This window comes from Zosterops lateralis, assembly GCF_965231275.1.
Source record: "Zosterops lateralis genome assembly, chromosome: 10".
Classification (NCBI taxonomy): Eukaryota; Metazoa; Chordata; class Aves; order Passeriformes; family Zosteropidae; genus Zosterops; species Zosterops lateralis.
In genome coordinates this window covers 14,798,162-14,817,569 of record NC_139770.1, presented here as the reverse complement: position 1 = coordinate 14,817,569, position 19,408 = coordinate 14,798,162, and the positions used below count along the sequence as shown (strand labels likewise).

Here is a 19,408-nt window from a genome sequence, read left to right as displayed (position 1 = left end):
GGTATTCTTCCATGTTTAATTTAGTTTAGAAAAGCTATTACAGCTGTAATGTTTCTGTGAAATTTGTAACATTGAAGACTGTTCATTTCCAGTTAGACACTCAGATTTTCTCACTGAGGGTGATACCCTTCATGTTTTTGTTAGTTTGTGTTACTGTGAAAGTTTGTGCTGTGTCCCAAGCAGAAGCAAAGGGCTGAAGAGCTGGGAGGGTGTGACCATTAGTTCAGATCATGTGCTGTGTTCCATCAGTGCTCACTGCTTTTATGCTGTTTGTCATTAGCTTGATTGCCTCTAATAATTATTCACATCTCATCTGAAATCATGATGCTTCTGATAATCTAGGAAAAAGAAAAAGAGATGGAAAGAGAACGGGACAGAGACAAAAAGGACAAGGAAAAGTCTGAGACCAGGTCCAAAGATAAGAAGGAAAAAGAGGAATGTACACCTACACGAAAAGAGAGGTATGGCTCTCCTTGGACTAAAGTGGATGGGAGGAAAACCCTCACAGTATCTTTGTAGGCAGTGGCAGCCTTGAAATTACCTTGTATCACACATCTGATTTTAAAAGAAAAACACAAAACCACCCAAAAAACCAAAAACCCAAACAAACTCCATGCTTTGGCTATTAAAACATGTTCCAAAATGTCAAAGGAATTGTCATTTTTACCCGGCCCCAGGTGAGGCACCACTTCCCTTTGGACAGAGTTGCCCTTTGGCTAATTTATGCCCTGGGGAAGCATGATTAAATGATTACCAGTTGCAAATGGAGTTAACTGTCTTGTAGCAGTGAATTGCCTGCAGTGCCTCAGTCAGACAACTGTTCTGAGGACAGACCACAAATGATACGCAGCAGTTTCAGTGTTACTCATCTCATAGTGCAGATCCTTTGAGCCCTGGGTTTGGGGTCGCTGATTAGACACTGATCTTCTGATGCTTGCATAGGCAAACTCTGCCATGGTTCTCAGTGTAGCTATGGTAAAAGGCCTTACTTTTCAGGGAGCTGTGACAGAATGTGTTTACACTACCAAATGACTCACAGGCCTTAATTTTTTTCAAGCAGAGAAAAATCTGTTGCATGCGTTCAGCTTGATTTTTTTTTGTTGTAATAACAAAAAGCCTACAATATCTTAATTACTTAAAAACAACTGGCCATGCCATTGGCTAAAGCAAATCCCTGCAGAAAGGAGCAGCTGTTCTTACTGTGCCTTTTCCCTCCCCGTGTGCGTGGCCGCCGTGGGCAGGAAAAGGCGGCACAGCGCTTCCCCCAGCCCGTCCCGCAGCAGCGGCAGCCGCAGAGCCAAGTCGCCCTCGCCCAAATCGGAACGCTCCGAGCGCTCCGAGCGCTCCCACAAGGAGAGCTCCCGCTCCCGCTCCTCACACAAAGATTCTCCCAGAGATGTCAGTAAAAAAGGCAAAAGGTGAGCTGGTATCGGTTCAGGGAGCCAATGGGTGTGTTTAGCTGGGATTTGGGGCGGGGATGTTTCAGCAGAGCGCATTTGGTACTCTGGTACTTTCCTCAGTGCTCTGTAGTGCAGTTCCGCATTAATTCCTTTGGGCACCGAGGATGGAAGTGCACACAGCCTCCTGCCCTTGTAGCTCCAGACCCTGCTCTGCTGTGGTGTTGTTTACCTGTTTACTGGTGATTTGAAGAAATGCTGCTTTAAGCTAGAGCACCATGCTGCTTTCTTAGCTTTTTATTTTCAGAGGATAAGCCTTCTGTGGTCCTTCTAAAATTTCTGTAGCCCTTCTGTAGAACTTCTCAAATTACAGTGACACCATGCAGCCTTTCACTGATTATTAGTTTACATGAAGCTCCTCACTCCCATAGTTTGTTTTCTAAGGGAAAAATAAATTGGATACTGCTTATGGGGTTTTGTTTCCAAACTAGGTATTTCCTAACCTCCTCTCTGACACAAATATTTGTCTTTAGTTAATGTTAAATTTGAGGTGAAATTTTATTATTCTGCTAATGCTGCTGTAACTTGAAAGTTCACCTTCCACTTCTTTTGGAATTAGAGAATATCTTACTGATATAAAATTCCTCAGTCAGGCTGAGGAAAACTCCTTTGATGGTGTTAAAAAAATCGTAGCACAAAACAAAGCACAGTATTCTTGTGCTTATGTAAATAAAGACTTCAAATAAAAGTAGAAAAGTAGTTGAGCCTTTTTTTAGAGCTAATATGATGCTCATGAAGTTTTCGTTATATTAGATCAATGTTTTAGGTGTGGGTTAAATGACAGTACATTTATTCAGTGTCCCTTTTTTTTCTGTGGGGTTGCATCGCAATCTGAATATGTGTGATGAGAATCAAAAGTATTTCCCTGTAACACAATTGACCATCGTTTTTAATTTCTGTATGGACACAGGCTGCAATTCATTCAAAAACCAAGCCAGTTGAGGCTTTTGTGAAAGGCTCTGAGTTCCTGATGTGGGTTTAAGGACATGAGTGTGTGTTATTTTTCATGTGGATTCTAAGCACTAAAGTTACGTTAAAATACTCTCAAAACCTTATAATGCAAAAATGGCCTTTTTCTCAAAAGCAAGATATCCTGTTACTTTTGTTACTAGGGAAAAATATTTTTTTTCCTCATTTTGCTCAATAAATGAATACAAATAACTTCAGGAAAAGGTGTTTTTATCTATTAGTATTTGACATAAAACTTTGGTTTTTTGCAGGTCGCCATCTGGGTCCAGGACACCCAAAAGATCAAGAAGATCACGATCCAGATCCCCTAAGAAGTCAGGGAAAAAATCCAGGTCTCAGTCTCGTTCTCCTCACAGATCTCACAAGAAGTCAAAGAAAAGCAAACACTGACAATGTTAATATTTTTTATGATGCTGTCACTTACTGGAAATGCGGTTTTGTTTTTGTGCCTGAGCAGTCTGTTTAAAAACAAAAAAGCATTCCTGATTTTTTTTTTTTTGTGAATGCACGTGTATTCTCATGAGTATCGGCATCTGTAGACCTGTCATTGTTTTATATTGTACAAAATATCTTCATTGTGACTATTTCCCAAAAGAAACATTTTTGTGTTTAGAAGTTTCATCAGAAATGTGTGTTACTGATCTGCTGGCAGTAGTGATATTTTGTTTTTAGAATGTTGTGACATAGCAGAAATAACCCAAATGTTCCCCCTTTTTGTAGCTTTGACAATTTGAATTAGATTTCAAATAAAATCTGAACAGAAAATGAAGATGTTGTTTTCTTGCCCCACTGGTGTTCCAGATCCCTAAGGGAGTGCAGAGTTTGTTTGGAAGTACTGTGTATTTCAGACAGACTGCAGTGCTGGATGGCTCAGTGCAGTGTGGCTGTTCCTGTTTTCACTGTCCAGATAAAGGCACCTTCTGAATCCAGTGGATGGGGTTTCTTTCCTGCTGTGAGATTTTACTGTAAGAACAGTTGAACAGTCTGCTACCTACCCTGATAAACTTTACAGGTAACTCTTTGCTTCCTGTGTCTCCATTTTAATCACAGGGAATGTTTGTAACACCACAGTAATGTTTCAGTTTGTTTTTTAAAAAGGGCCTCTGCAAAGACATCGTCTGTGTAGCATATGTGTGATGTCTCAGTAACAAGCCACCTTTGTGGCACACAAATTGGGGAACACTACAGGACAGCAAGCCTGAGGATCTGTGTGCTATTACATACAGATACAATAATTGCAGCCTTCAGTACACTCTTGTTTTCTAAAACTGATTTTTCCTGCAAAAGGAAACTTTTACATTGTTTGATTGAAGTTATTCCTCTGTTGTGAAAATTCTTCAAGGTGGGAAAAATTAAACTTTATTACATATTTATTTAGATTTTTGATTCAAGACGCTGTTTAACTTCCTTATTTCATGTTAGACTTTCCCTTCTCCAAACCTGTTCTGTATGTTAGGCATTGATGTGGCTTTAAATTGCATCACCTTACCATGCAACCTTTCTGTGCGTGGGAGAGGGGGAGGGTTCAGTGTTTATACATGGAGGTGTGGGGAGATTGTAATAAAAATATAAAATCGAAAGGGATCTGGCCTCTTGTGAACTGTTTGTAAAAGCCAAAGCTGTGCTTAGCTGCAGGCACAGAGTGCTGGATGATGGCCTGCTGGTACACTGCTGGTACTTTGGTGTATCCACAGGCTTCACACAGTTAGAGATTGGTAAATGTGTTGGGGAAAACCTGTTGCACATGTAAATAGCCTCACTGGCTGCACTTCCAGAAGCAGGATCTAAAAGGTCTTAGGAAAAAAATTTTTTTTTTTTCTCTTTTTCCTGATGAGAGACATTGTTATAAGATTATGTAAATTTTTGCATATGTGAGAATTGAGAAATTCTCTTTGCTAATGAGAACTCTGAGGTGATCTGGAACTCTAAAAATAGGAAAAATGCATGCATACTGTAAAGACTTTCTTAGAATGAGTATTAAATAGATGCATTGATAATGAGAAAAAAATACACATTTTTTTCTCTTTGTAATACATTATAAAGAATGTTTTACAAATATGCAGAGTTTATTTTTTGTATTTTTTTCCTTCCTGTAACATAGTGTTTCACAGTAGGATTCAGTAGAGATTTTTAGTTGCTAAACTATTATAAACCAATTTATTTTTTTCTTAAATGCTGTGTATTCATACCTGGCACAGACCAGATGAGGCTTTCTAGAGAGAAAAGTAGGTAGTAAAATCAGCTGGGGACAGGGAGAATCCTAACTGTGCAGTGGGAAGATGATCACTTCAGATCCAATTAACTTCTTTATTACTTTTATCTTGTAGCTGTTTATAAATGGAGGAGTGATAAATGTCGGTGTTCTGGGTCAAATGGGACTAAAGATGCTTTGCCACAGGAGTATTTTATCTGCAGAATCAATTGTATATTTCATTTAATAGATAAAAACCCTCAGGGTAGAAAATCACTTAGCATTTCAGGTACTTTTCAATAATTAATTTTCATTTCAGCTTTTATAGAATTCTCGTCAGTGATAATAGAAAGCTTAAGCCAAGTAGCAAGAGAGCTAAAGGGGCACACCCACTAGGGTTTATTTTGTAACTGTTCTATTATGCAATGCCTTTTGCAGTACCTGTGCTCTGCATACCACTGTCATACCTCTAGTTCTTTGCTTTGTGTCCTGGGCTCTAAAACAGCTGTTCTTACCCAATAGTCTCTTAAGAGCAATTAAGAATCTGTATCCTTTACTGGATTGCCTGGGCTTTTTTGCCCTGTAGAAAAGAGTATCTTTCTGATCCTGCTTAGTCCTAATTTCCTCCTGCTTTTGTACTTTTGTTTATAGCTTGGCTTTTCCACAAAGAAAAGTGGGAAGGAGGGCATCTGGTAACAAATATTTTGTAGAAGATGCAAAGTACTATTGAAGACTTAAAACCAGGCTGCTTATGAAATTCATTTTTGTTTAGGTCACATTGCAGTGACAAGGTACAGTCACTGTGTGCCATTACTGTGTGATTTCTGTTTCTGCAGCCTTTTGGGGTGAAGTGCTGAATGGGTAATGGAGATAACTGATCTGGGATTCAGGAAGTAGCATTCAGATGAATCCTTGTGAAATAAAGTCCTGTCCTGAGGAGGTGTGGGCCTGTGTCTCCCAATGGTGGTTGTAGAGGAAGAGGGAGCTCATTATCCTCTGAGACCCCTCAGTGTGTGAACGTCCAGCTCTTCACCTGGGGAGGGTGTGGAGACATGAGTGGGTAACAGGCTCCTCTCCTGCCCTCCCTTAGGGAAACCAGAGGGAAGTGTTCAGGCTTCAGTGTTCAGGCTTGTCCAAAGCAGAGGAACCGAGTGTAGCTTGTACAGCCCAGTTCCAGGCTGGCTGAGAACTCCCATGTGGGCAGGAACAGCGTGGGGTGACCTTGGAGAGAGAATCTCCCTGATGTGTTCCCAGATCCCTGCTAGACACTGATGAGCTGCTGTTCTGATGAGCTGTGGTGAAACCTGCCCTGCACTCCCGGACATCCCGATGCTTCAAGGGACACAACTGCAGGTGCATCTGCTCTGAGCCAGTCCTGGCCCTGGGAGTGTCCCCACAAGGCTTGGTCAGGCACAGTGCTGACTTGTGGGCCCTGTGCTGCTGCAGAAAGCTGCAGAGTGCATAAAGCCTCCTTGCAACAATTAAAATCTTCCCAGTGCTACAGAAGTATTTGTACTTGAACTGCCTTTTTTAAACTCTGACTTCCTTTGACTTCCCTGTACAGCAGCTGTGTATATTTTTTGTAATACTGTTTGAGGAAGAGTTGGTTTCTGAATGTCAGTGTCAGGTTATTATTCAGACACTTGTACAAGCGCATGCGGTCTCCCCCCACCTCCCCTTAGCAAGTTTTGAAGTGTAAGAATCAACAACCACTTAGGAACAAGGGTAACAAATCAATGTTTTCCAAAGTGTGTATTTAGAATCACAACTATCACTCATGTGAGTTCATCTGTCCTGATGACATGAGAGCAAAGAGTTCATGTAACGCCTTAAAAACCAGAATCTTGGGATGAGAAAAGCAAGATCAGCCACAAATTGCAAATCTGTTCTGACTCTCTCTCTAATCACTTGAGGCAGCTTGCTTGTGGGGTTTTTCTCCACAGGCACTGGCAGCGCTTCAGTGGAATTAATGCTCTGAATAAGTAAAAATGCAAAGCACCGCTGTGTCGCTGCAGATGGACTAAGGTCTAAACTTGGTAGTTTATAGATGGTTAGCTTGCTGCACTTCTGTACAGCTGTGTGAGGAGTTTGGGGTTGGGAGGGTTCTCAACTATTCTCAGTCTACCCTGAACATTTAAGGTGAATATTCTAAAGGAGAAGACAGTAACAGTGGCATATCCTAGATGGGAATTTTAGTTATCTTCTCTTAAAATCAAGCACTGCTCAGTATAACAAGATTTATCAAATTACAAACCTGATATTGTCAGTCTGAAAATCGTATCATTTTCTGAATAAGGCTACTGAGGTAATTTTATTAAAACAGCTCATAGTAGTATTTTAAAATTTCTTTTTCTCATTGCTGCATGTGCTGTTGCAAGACTTCCAGTACTTTGATGGTTCTTGCTGCTGCTGGAGCTGCTGCTCCTCATTTTGTAAGCCACTCTTGTAAGGATCACAACTAAAATGCTAATTTAATTTTGTCCAAATCTCTTTCCCCTGTAGGATACAGAAGTCTTAGACAATTGCATACTGTTTTTTCCTCCACCTGCTTCTGTTTCTACGGTGTTGGCTTTCATGGGTGAGCCTGTGTCATTTGCCACTTCTGATGTCTGGTCTGGTGCTGGGATGTTCTGTCATAAGCTGGAAAGTTTTCTGTTTGTGGTTATTTAAAGAGGAAATCGTAGTTTCACAATAACTTTTTTTGTCTTACTTGCTTTGGGTTTGTATTTTATACAGAAAATTTTCCAATTGACATGACAACAATAAAATTGTCAGTTTGCTGATATCCAGAAATGGTTTTATTTTTAACCTGGAAGAGAGCAATGTTCGTGCCTGTTATGCATGAACAGTTCCTTGGCCTCACCAGCTCTTCTGCTGCTTGATGCTGTTGTGCCTGTGTTATCCAACCCTAATGGCTGCTGCTGTTCCTCTGTCAACAGTGACCTTTGTGCTCCTCTAACACATTAATGAGGCACAGCCTGCTCGCTCTGTAGCTGTCTGTATAAATCTCTCTTGAACGAAGGAAACTCCCACTTGGGACTGCTGCTGGGATAGGGAGCTGATGAGCAGCTCGTTAGCGCTGGCAGCGGTTTGCAGGAAGGGCAGGGAGGGCGTGGATGTGCAGTGGGACCCTGAGCACTGTGGCTGGGCCAGTGTCACACCTCGGTGCTGATTTGGAGGCAGGTCCTGTTCCAGCTTTCCCTGTGCCTCTTGTTCCCTTCTTCTGTCCTTTCTGCTGCCTTGTTTGACCGCTTGCCTTGTGGAGGGGGTGAGTGGGCACAGGGTGGGCGGGCCCATGGGTGGGGTGCAGAACTGGGGACATCCCTTAGCAGCTCTGAGCTGTTACAGGCTGTGCCTCTCTCATTCTCCCCTTTGCTCCAGGGACGCTTGAACACAGCACTCAAACCTGAGAGGAGCAAATGGCTCCAAGGTAATTTAGGTTCTGCAAGGTCTGTGAAAGATGAAAAAGAGGAAAGAGACCTCAGATGCCCCCACAAGATGGGAAAGGCTGGGATATGAACTTGATGTTGGAGCCCAGAGTATTCCTTTGGGATAGATTACAAATCCCAGTTACTGAGAATCTCCACTTAGAGCTCAGAGTTCCTAAACACGGGATGTTTTGACATCCCTGGACCTTGCTCTATTTTTACTCTTGTGTGAACTGGGGAACTTGTAGCTGTTTGCCTTAAATGCAGACCGTCAGTTTGACTCTTCAAGACCTTGCTAAGAGGCTGTGTGCAAACAACCATGGAATGTGTTTCCTGAATCTTTCTTCGCCTCCTGAGCCTGGACCTAGGTCTGAGATTAGAGCTTGTGTATGGTCACTATGCCTGTAGAGAGGTGGGCAAGGAGAAAGGGTAAGCATAAGGTCTGTGTAAAGCTCTCAGAAATCTTTCACAGAAAGATTTAACCTGGCAGAATTTCTTAATTCTGTATGACAAACTGTTCTTGTTTTAAAATTTAGCTGGCGTGGGAAGAGGAGGGTGGAATTGATGCATACCATTTGGATTTGTGGAAGATGGAACAGCCTGTGCCCAGGATTGAACTTCCAGGATCATTACCAGCAATCAGAATGATCACCAAAGCCATCCCTGGGAGTAAAAGCCAGTTTTCATCTTTCTTGAGCCATGCTAAAGAGGTACACCTCTGGTGTTTCAGGAATGATTTAGCCAAATGTTTTCACCTGCTAGATCCTGCCAGAGCAAACACTGGCCACATTGTTGCAATAGAGACTCAGGAGGGTAGAGATGAATCTTCTGAACTTATGGCATAGAGGTTTGGACTGCAGCTGATACTGGGCATTTTCACCACAAAATCTGCATCTCTTGGGTTGCTGGTGATTTTTTTTTTTTTTTTGTCCTGGCATTTCAGGCTATCTTCTCTGTGCTATGAGAAAAGAACAGTCTGCTGATGAACTGAATGGAGATTTTTGCCTTGGGCAAATTCTGGAAAAGAATTGGCTATAAACTTTTAGACATGAGACTGGGTTTGGATTCTGACCCTTGTGTGAACTAAGGGGCTGGAGATTCTCATCCTCTGTTTTTGCACAGGGTTATTGTACTAAATAATTCTTTTAAAAGAAAGCAGATAAGTTTGTAATAAAACCTGATTTCTAGGCAGTTTCACCAGAGGAAAACTCATCTTTCATGCCAGCCTTCAGGAATGTTATGGAACATTCCTGGGGTGGATGGGACAGGGATGTTATCCAGGGAAAGGGCTGCCCTGAGCAGCTGAAGGGCTCCTGGGCACCCCAAGGCCCGGGGGTGGAGGGTGCTGGGATAGTCATTAACCCAGGACCATGGATTTAGTTGGAGGGTGTTTAGAGATGCCTGAATGTGTGGGGCTGAGGTAGCTCTTAGGTGTGACCTGCTAAAGGTTTGGGAAGCTTTTGATGTGAAACAGTGCGCTGCTCGTGGTTCTAAAGGTACATGCTTATAAAAGTAGAGTCTCTTAATTTCCTTTAGAACTTGAACCAATTACACAACAGCTAAAAAAAGATTTCTAATTTTAATAAAAGTCAAATAGAGAGTAATCTACACTGCAGTGTCCCCAGGACATTTGCAAAGTTCTGGAATTCCTTCAGCTGCACAAACAAAAATTTATAAATATTTATTGAAATTAAGTTTATTGAAAATGTCACCTGTGCTACTGGAAGGGAACATGAAAGAGAAACTGGGGTGGAAGGGAACAGCTTGTTACAGACAGGTTGTCCACTTGGCTTTGTATTTCTGGTTTATGAGTGGCTGCTTTAATTTCAGTCCCTGGCAGCTGCTTCTGCACACACAGTTCAGAAGGAAGATCCAAGAGAAAATGGATTCTTTAGGAAGCAGATTGGGGCTGCCATCACTTAATGGAATGGCTGCTGAAGGATTCAACATTACTGGAAAAAAGTGTGCTTTGAGGGAAATCAGCTGCCACTGCAATGTGATGTGTTGAGTGTGCTGTTAAAACATTATGCACAATACTAAAAGGAAGGGTGCAAAATATAAACACCTGCAATTCTAAATGCTACTGTACAGATTCTTCTCACGCATCTCCAGTGGTGAGACTAAAATACAGTCTTAAACAAAACCATAGGTTTCTCAAGTTTTGAGAGCTGCTCAGTTTCATATAAATTTTGTTCACATTTTGTGGTCTATAATTTGTGCTTTAGCTTCACTTTTGGGCAATGTTTGAAGAATTAATTTGAGGATCTCTATTTATCCTGGATAGATTAGGCTAGATACAAGGCTATTTAATCAGCACCCAGAACTTATCTCACACTAGGTATATAACAGCATAAATCTCCATCTTTCAATTTCTTTTAAAAGATAAAATCTTGCTCAGGTCTGACTTCAGGAAAAACTTCTCCTTGTGTCCATTGCATCCTTATGAACATGAGAAAGGCAAATCTTAAAGCATGAAAAAATAGAAAGTTGGGAAGTGTTCCAGTAAGGATGAAACCTTTTTCAGCCCCACTGCTTAAATGAAGGGATGCTGTGGAGGGGATCTGGGAGAATTCTGACTGGGGCAGTATCACTTTGAGGGAGAAAGAAATTCAGCTAGTCAGGATTTGGGTTGGCTAAATATTACATGTAAAACTCATAAACATATTTACTAAATATAAAATACTAAACTGTAACATATTTAAGTATTGAATAAAAAAAAAAGGTTTCCCCTCATATTTTAAATTGGGGCATTTTAATTGCAGGTACTTATCCCTCCCTTTACACATTGCTGGCTGCAGAGTTTGAAGTAAATAGAGCCACCCTACTTCTAAATTTTGTAGTATGTAACAATCTGGAAAAGGAGCATTCTCTTCTGCTCCTCAAAGGAAACTACATGTAATTGTCAAAAAGTAAAGCTGGCCTAGAAAGAAGTGTTGGGGCTTTGAATTTTACTTTTTTGATGATGAATTTTTCTTTTTGAAGAAAGGAAACTTTTTATTATTTGACATGGGTGATCTAGTATACTGAAAGTAGTGAACCTAAAATAGATTGACATGAAGTAAAATACAGGGTGGAAAATGTACACTGAAATACCTGAATATATTTGTGAAGAGCTGTATTTGTTCAGCTGCAGAATGTTCCTCTTTGACACTTTCTGTGCCTCTTACCTTTTTTTATACTTCTGTGTTTCTTTGCCATATAATGTTTCTAATGCTTTGCAACACATATATAAATGATTTAAAAAGAAAAAAAAAAAAAGCTCCAAACTTGTAATTTGAAAGTTGGCTTGTATAAGTCTCTTCCATATAAACTTATTCAATATTCATTAATATTGAGTTATTCAAAGTGCTAACTTGACTACCAGATCTGAAACTTCTGAGAAGATCAGATAAAGCAGCTGCACTGAACCTGATTGATTGCAGTTGTGTTGTGCGTGGGCACTTGGATCCACCTGCACAGCACAAATACCTACATTGCTCCAGTTTGGAAAAGTAAGATTCTGTTTAGCAGCACGTAGGTTGAATTCAAGAGCTGCTGGGCCTCGTGTTTTCCTCGTTGTGCTGGAGCAGTCTGGTGAAGGCAGTGTTGCTGTCTGCACTCCTGCCTCGCTGCTTCAGAGATGGAACCACTGTGTAACAGCAGGGAAGGTGCACAATCCAATTACAGCTTTTCATAATTGCCTTTACTGATGAGTTTTACCATTTCAAATGTTATACCTGCAGTTCATGTTTGCTTATCTTTATTTGTTGCTTGCTACATTTTAAATGCTGTAAGAACTGGAGCTGGCATTGTAGGTTTTTTCAGAAAATTTCATATCTCTCCTCAACCGAGTGAAATGGAAAGAAGGGATTAATTTGAACTTCATGGTATTGTAATGATTTTTCACTGCTATGGATTGGTTTTGCTCCCTGTAGTGTCTGTCCTTTATTGCATTAGTGCTGCAGAACAATAGTGGTGGGAGATATTGCTTTATGAACTCCAGTGTTTCAGTCCTGCCGTTGTCATTCATCATCTAATAAAGGCTAATTGATGCTACTACAGACCGTTCCAGAATGAAAAAGAAACATTTCAGTTTTCGCTAGGTGATGGTCACTTCATCTGTAGTGGGCACAGAAAGCCATAATATTTAATGGGAACTTTTATTAAAATATATTAAAAAGCAGAAGTCTTGTTTTATGTGAAGAACTCATGAATTAGAACTAAAGAATAAAGCAACTGCAAGAATTTTATGCTACAAGATGCTCCAGAGGTTTATTATTTTTCATTATATATTGTGTTTCAAGAGTTACAAGTCAATCCTTTTAAGTTCGTCAGGTTTAAACTGCACATTTCTTTTGCTAACTAGATACAAATAATTTGCACACAATGTGGTTTCAAAGACTTCCTCTGGAGCACGGTAGGGTAAAAAAAATGGCTTCCCCTTCCCCCTAATTTTTGATGAAATAGAGACTTTTTCATGAATATTTAATGATTATTTAAAGTCTGCTGTTAACAAATTACTTCTGTATGAAAAGTCACGGTAACATTTAAACACTGCCACCAGCCTCACGGGCAGCTTGTGGGAGGGCTCTGAGCTGGCCTGTGTGGTTTGGTGGCCGTGTCGCAGCCGGGACAGCGCGGAGGGTGGCACCGGTGTCGCACACCAGGGGAGCTCCCTGCTCCCATCCCGCTGCCGCCCTGCCTGCCTTGCCCTGCCCTGTGCTCTGCCCTGCCTGCCCTGCCCTGCCCTGTGCCCTGCCCTGCCTTGCCCTGTGCCCTGCCCTGTGCCCTGCCCTGCCCTGTGCCCTGCCCTGCCTTGCCCTGTGCCCTGCCCTGTGCCCTGCCCTGTGCCCTGCCCTGCCTTGCCCTGCCCTGCCTGCCCAGCCCTGTGCCCAGCCCTGCCCTGCCCTGTGCCCTGCCCTGCCTTGTGCCCTGCCCTGTGCCCTGCCCTGCCCTGTGCCCTGCCCTGCCCTGTGCCCTGCCCTGCCTTGCCCTGCCCTGCCTGCCCAGCCCTGTGCCCAGCCCTGCCCTGCCCTGTGCCCTGCCCTGCCTTGCCCTGCCCTGCCCTGCTCTGCCCAGCCCTGTGCCCTGCCCTGCCTGCCCAGCCCTGTGCCCAGCCCTGCCCTGCCCTGTGCCCTGCCCTGCCTTGCCCTGCCCTGCCTGCCCAGCCCTGTGCCCTGCCCAGCCCTGTGCCCTGCCCTGCCTGCCCCGCCCTGCCCATGCCCTGCCCTGTGCCCTGCCCTGCCCTGCCCTGTGCCCTGCCCTGCCTGCCCCGCCCTGCCCTGTGCCCCGCCCTGACCCGCCCCACCCTGCCCTGCCCTGCCCTGCCGAGGTCCGGAGGAGCAAGCAGAGAAAAGAGGAGCCCCCCTGCTGCAGATCTTACCCTGCACTTTGAGGCTGGAAGGAGCTTAGAAGATTTTCCAGAAAGGGAGCGTGGCTGTTAATATCCCTGCAGAAAATGTGGGAGGAGTACTGAAATTTTTTGATAAGGGATATGAAGATTGTTTACACATTTAGCTCCTTCACCCTTTTGTACTGTTTTCTTGCCTTTATTAAACAGTGTGCTACCAGTCAAGACACACACCGGGTGAATTTGTGCTTTATCTGCTTTCTGAGTGTAAAAGCTTTTGCTGTAGTGTCAGATCTGTGCTGTTAATAAACATCCCAGCAAAATCTCACCAGTGTCCTCTGTTGTGGAGGGACTGGTCTAGCCAGGGGCAGCCACCCAGCAGCTCCAGGCTCCCAATTTCCCGGGGCCGTGGGTATCTGTGCACGGTGGGAAAGGCTGCAGCAGTGTGAGAGCTGCTAGGTAGGAAAGCAGTGAACAGGAGAGAACCACCAAGTGTGCTCTGTAACCCCTGAGCAGCCCCGGCGTGCTCCGAGCTCGGTCGGGGGCGGAGGAAACCGCTGAGAAAATTCCGTAAGAGTCACCGGGCATTGCTGGGAGCCCCTCGGGGAACCCGTGTCCCGCAAGTGCGCTGTCCCCGCGGGACCCGCCCCTCCGTGCCCTTTTCATTTGGGGGATGTGGTGGTCTGTACAGCCCCGGTGCTGCCTGGAGCTGCAGCACTGCCTACGCTGCCCTTCACACAGCGCTGTGTCTCCGAGATACAGGAGAAAGCGCTGCCCGTTTGAATTCCCACCCGGGGCAGGGACTTTCGGGGCCCAGCTGGCGGCTCGGGGCTGGCGGAGCCGGGCGGCAGGAGCGGGGCCGGGCTGGGCTCTCCCCGCGGGGCCGGGCTGGGCTCGGTACCGCCCGGGCCGGCCGCCCTCGGGCCGGGGCAGCACCGCGCTCCGGCCGCCCCACGACCGAAGGGGCCGCGCGGTGAGCGGGCACCGTTATAAACACACTGTGAGTGAAGAACTGCGGGCGGATGGGTTTGTGCTGAGCTCTGTCAGGAAGATCCAGTGTGAGGGTTTTTTTTTTTTAATGTTTTGGAGAACCCTTGAGAAGTCCGAGTTTTTGCACAAACCAAGCTCAGGGCGGGGGGGCTGTGCCCGGAATCCTCTCAGGCCTTTCAGGTTTTTCCCCCTCTCCTGTTTTTCCCGTTACCGGCGCAGCTCCGCCGTGCTGTGAGTGCCCAGTGCGGGCCGGGCCGGGCAGGGCTGCCGGAAGCTCCCCGGCAGAGAAGGGCTCCCCTGGGGCGGTGCGGGGCCGGGGGGGCTCCGGTGGGTGCGGGAGTCCCCGGGGCCGGGCGGGGCGGGGCCGCCAATGGCGAGCGCGGGGCGGGCGGCGCGGATCGGATCGGGGCCGCCCCTCGGCGGCGGTACCGGGGCTCTCCCGGCGCGGCGGGGGCGGGGCGGGGAGGGGAGGGGAGGGATGCGATGCGCTCCGGCGAGGCGGCGCGGCCCCCGCTCGGCGCTGCGGGGCGGAGCAGAGCGGAGCGGAGCGCGGTTCGGCCCGGCCCCGGCGGCCGCCCTGAGCTGCGCTGCGGCGGCGGGCGCCGGCGATGGCGGCGCGGAGAGGCGCGGGGCGGGCGGGCGGCCGTGCCGGCGCTAAGTAGGGCAGGGCGGGGGCGGCGGCGGCTGCGCTATGCGGGCCGGGCGCGGGGGGCCGGCCGGGACTCGGCGCCGGGGGCGGCGCGCCCTGCTGCCCGCCGCGGGCCCCGGGGCGCCGGGGCGCTGAGCAACAGTTGGCCCCGCCGCCGCCCAGCATGAAAGTGTGCCGGCGGAAGGCGCTGGCGCTGTGCCTGGGCTACGCGCTGCTGCTGCTGCTTGCCGCGCTCAACCTGCTGGAGTACAAGTGGCGGCGGGAGCCGCGGCGCTGCGGGGAGCCCCCGGCCGGGCCCCGCCACCAGCCCCCGCCGCCGCCGCCACCGCCCGGGAGCCGCGGCCCGGGGAGCGCCCGCCGGCAGCTGGTCTACGTCTTCACCACCTGGCGCTCGGGCTCGTCCTTCTTCGGGGAGCTCTTCAACCAGAACCCCGAGGTGTTTTTCCTCTACGAGCCGGTGTGGCACGTCTGGCAGAAGCTGTACCCCGGGGACGCCGTCTCGCTGCAGGGGGCGGCCCGCGACATGCTGAGCTCCCTGTACCGGTGCGACCTCTCCGTCTTCCAGCTCTACAGCACGGCGGGCGCCGGCAAGAACCTCACCACGCTCGGCATCTTCGGGGCGGCCACCAACAAGGTCATCTGCTCCTCGCCGCTCTGCCCGGCCTATCGCAAGGAGGTGGTGGGCATGGTGGACGACCGGGTGTGTAAAAAGTGTCCCCCGCAGCGCCTCAGCCGCTTCCAGGAGGAATGCCACAAGTACCGCACGCTGGTCATCAAGGGCGTGCGCGTCTTTGACCTGGCCGTGCTCGCCCCGCTCATGCGGGACCCGAGCCTGGACCTCAAAGTCATCCACCTGGTGCGGGACCCCCGGGCCGTGGCCAGCTCCCGCATCAAGTCCCGGCACGGCCTGATCCGGGAGAGCCTGCAGGTGGTGCGGAGCCGGGACCCGCACATCCACCGCATGCCCTTCCTCGATGCCGGCCACAAGCTGGGCGGGAAGAAGGAGGCGGGGGGCGGCTCGGACTACCATGCCCTGGGTGCCATGGAGGTCATCTGCAGCAGCATGGCCAAGACCCTGCAGACCGCCCTGCACCCCCCGGACTGGCTCCGGGGCAATTACATGGCCGTGCGCTACGAGGACCTGGTGGTGGAGCCCATCAAGACCCTGCGGCAGGTGTACGGCTTTGTCAACCTGGCGGTCAGCCCGGAGATGGAGAAATTCGCCCTCAACATGACCAGCGGCCCCGGCTACTCCTCCAAGCCGTTCGTGGTGTCGGCCAGGAACGCCACCCAGGCGCTGAGTGCCTGGAGGACCGCGCTCAGCTACCAGCAGATCAAGCAGGTGGAGGAGTACTGCCACCAGCCCATGGCCCTGCTGGGCTACGAGCGGGTGGGCAGCCCCGAGGAGGTGAAGGACCTCAGCAGAACGTTGCTCAGGAAGCCGCGGCTGTGACGGGGCAGCGGAGCCCGGGCGGAGGAGCCGCTCCGGCCGCCTCGAGGGAGGGAGGGAGCCGGGAAAAGCAGCCTGGGCTCCGATTTCCTCCAGAGACTGCTCAAGGGTAACATACAGTAATGTGATGATTTCGTTCTTCCTTTATTTTTTTATTTTTAATTTTTTTTAATTGCCCGCCCCTTGCTTTGGGTTAGATGCGATTTAAAAACAAACAAACAAAACAAGTGGAACTGAAAATATGTGTAAAACCCCTTCTTCCTTCTCTCAAACTCCAGGTAGTTATTCTGTACCAAAATCGTGTTCATGAAGTTCTTGTGGGTTTGAAGATGGTAACAAAAACTCTTGCACAATTCCTAACTCATCTTTATCTCCCTTGGTGCGGAGGGGATGCCCTTGGAAAACATGATGCTGAAAATCAGACTTTTGTATGAAAGCAAATGTTCAGACATGATAGTAATAAAAGAAAATAATAAATGATATTCATTTTTATAATTACCTCAATTGTTTGGGAAATACAGTGTTGCTTATGTACAGCTGGAGGGGATGCTTGCTTAAAATAACAGCGTGGACTTCTTAAAGGGTATGGGCGGAGGGCTGGAGTGCAACATTTGGCGTGTTCAGAGATCAGGAGCTGCTCTTGCAGAAACAAACACAGATCTTGCAAGTGTAGTGCAGGTTTTATGGCTGTGTCAGAGCAGGTTTCTATTTAACTATTGTCTTTTCCGTTGTATTTAAAAAGTCTTTCAAGTGCCACTGTATTAGTGTCCTGAGAGTTTTAAAACGTTTGCCATCGCAGCAGTATTTATTTTTGTCTTGACATGTATGTCCAGGAGTCACTGTCAAATAGAAGTGGATTTACAGCGTGACAAGAAATGCAGGATTTAAAAAGACATTTATCATTCTGGAAACATTAGCATGTGTGAAAACAAAAATAAAATTATATATATGATATATATTCTATAGTGCTAACAAAACATAAGATACGTAAGATATTTCTTGACATTAATTGGTAACAGGCATAGCAGGGAAGCATAGAAAAATGCATAAAAATGATTTATTTTTTCCCTTTGTCTGTGTCCAAGGGTATATTTATGTACAAAGAGGGAGGAAATGTACAGCTGTGTGTTCATGGCTGTAATAGAGCTTTTATGGAGCCAGCCCAGCGTTTGAGTTCAGAGCGCTGGTTGGAGACTCATTGCCTGTGAATTGTCATTGCTCTGTGATGGAGCCAGATGGTGGTCTGGCTCTTTCTGGGAGCTCTGCCTAGAGTCTGTCCCATCGTTAAAACTCGATGATTAAAAAAAAAAAAAGAAAAAGATTTTACTACTTTTGCTTTTGTGATTTCTTGGAAAAAGTCCTGATTTATTAAAGGTTAAGTGGTGTGTTGCATATGAAAAATGCAGACACCCTAAGTAGTTTTTAATCTTGGTGTTCTCTGCTGCTCTTTGAAGGCTCATTTTGGAACTTGAGTTTTTAAACAAAAGTAGTTTTGCCAAACTGTTCTCTTAGGAGACTACAGACTTTTCTACAGGAAGTACATTTTACATTGCCTATTTGGGTGTTGTGCCTTCAGAAAATGTGAAGAGTATGAGTAGGAAAAAGGAGATTGATTTGTGCAAATAAATTAATATAAACAGGATGCCGATAAGTGTGTGTGTATGTGTGGGTGTATGTGTGAAAATTTTAGTGATGTGTAATATGTCTATTTCTTGTAACTCAAGTTAAACAGCTGATAACTGGCTACTAAGATTTTTGAGTTCTTAATGAAATTTTGGCATTAGATGTTGAATTTATTCTGAAAAGGAAAAACATTTAATAAACTAGTTAAAAGATTGTTGCATAAGGTTGCCTATACAGTTGCTGAATGACTGCATTACACGTTGGTTCCCTCAGCTCATTTCCAACATCAGTGAAATAACATAAAATCTAGCAATGGGAGATCTTTTAATTGGCCTGTTAGGATGTATTCCCAGATTCCAGACAACACTGTTAGAAATGGGAGGGATAGTTAATTTGGTATTTAAAATACAGATTAAGGTACTTGTATTGTTGTGGAATGTGTTTTGTGTTACCGCTATGCATGTTCAGTGCAGTGCTCAGAGGGCTTTGGATGTTTGGCTTTGGGCTGCACCCAGTGGGGATTTTTGTTTTCCTCGGTTGTTGTGTCCTGGGGCAGTGCTTGAAAATCTGACCTGCTTGTAGAGCACGGTGCTTGCTTTTTCTCCGTGCCTGCTTTCTGAAACTGCCTGCTCCCCTCTGCCGTGCCCTTGCTCCGGCAGCGCTGCTGTGGGCAGGGCAGGGCTGCTGAGTGGAGCCCCCCTGGAGCCGGGCAGGGCAGGGCAGGCTGCTGAGTGGAGCCCCCTGGAGCCGGGCAGGGCAGGGCAGGCTGCTGAGTGGAGCCCCCTGGAGCTGGGCAGGGCAGGGCAGGCTGCTGAGTGGAGCCCCCCTGGAGCCGGGCAGGGCAGGCTGCTGAGTGGAGCCCCCCTGGAGCCGGGCAGGGCAGGCTGCTGAGTGGAGCCCCCCTGGAGCTGGGCAGGGCAGGGCAGGCTGCTGAGTGGAGCCCCTCTGGAGCCGGGCAGGGCAGGGCTGCTGAGTGGAGCCCCTCTGAAGCCGGGCAGGGCAGGCTGCCGAGTGGAGCCCCCCTGGAGCCGGGCAGGGCAGGCTGCTGAGTGGAGCCCCCCTGGAGCTGGGCAGGGCAGGGCAGGCTGCTGAGTGGAGCCCCTCTGGAGCCGGGCAGGGCAGGGCTGCTGAGTGGAGCCCCTCTGAAGCCGGGCAGGGCAGGCTGCCGAGTGGAGCCCCCCTGGAGCCGGGCAGGGCAGGCTGCTGAGTGGAGCCCCCCTGGAGCTGGGCAGGGCAGGGCAGGCTGCTGAGTGGAGCCCCTCTGGAGCCGGGCAGGGCAGGGCTGCTGAGTGGAGCCCCTCTGAAGCCGGGCAGGGCAGGCT

General features: G+C 47.4%; 2 protein-coding genes across 6 annotated transcripts in view; both read left to right on the top strand.

Annotated features, from left to right (window-relative positions):
- U2SURP (U2 snRNP associated SURP domain containing) overlaps positions 1 to 3,195 on the top strand; it is a 41,083-nt gene extending 37,888 nt beyond the window's left edge. For 4 of the 5 annotated variants that reach the window (XM_083868206.1, XM_083868205.1, XM_083868204.1 and 1 more), the window contains 3 exons: positions 343 to 461; positions 1,242 to 1,418; positions 2,678 to 3,195. In XM_083868206.1, the coding sequence (XP_083724332.1) occupies positions 343 to 461; positions 1,242 to 1,418; positions 2,678 to 2,816 (435 nt within the window). In that variant the 3' untranslated portion in view covers positions 2,817 to 3,195. The remainder of the gene's footprint in view (positions 1 to 342; positions 462 to 1,241; positions 1,419 to 2,677) is intronic. The other variant, XM_083868207.1, reaches the window with a different exon arrangement.
- Positions 3,196 to 15,076: 11,881 nt separating this feature from the next.
- On the top strand, positions 15,077 to 18,974 carry CHST2 (carbohydrate sulfotransferase 2). Its single transcript, XM_083868800.1, has 2 exons — positions 15,077 to 18,752; positions 18,919 to 18,974. Exon 1 carries the CDS (start codon positions 15,177 to 15,179, stop codon positions 16,464 to 16,466), a length of 1,290 nt encoding a protein of 429 aa, XP_083724926.1. The 5' UTR covers positions 15,077 to 15,176; the 3' UTR covers positions 16,467 to 18,752; positions 18,919 to 18,974.
- The last annotated feature ends 434 nt before the right edge of the window (positions 18,975 to 19,408 follow it).

Coding starts and splice junctions, on each gene's coding strand:
- CHST2 (XM_083868800.1), top strand. CDS start 15,177: ATGAAAGTGTGCCGGCGGAAGGCGCTGGCGCTGTGCCTGGGCTACGCG.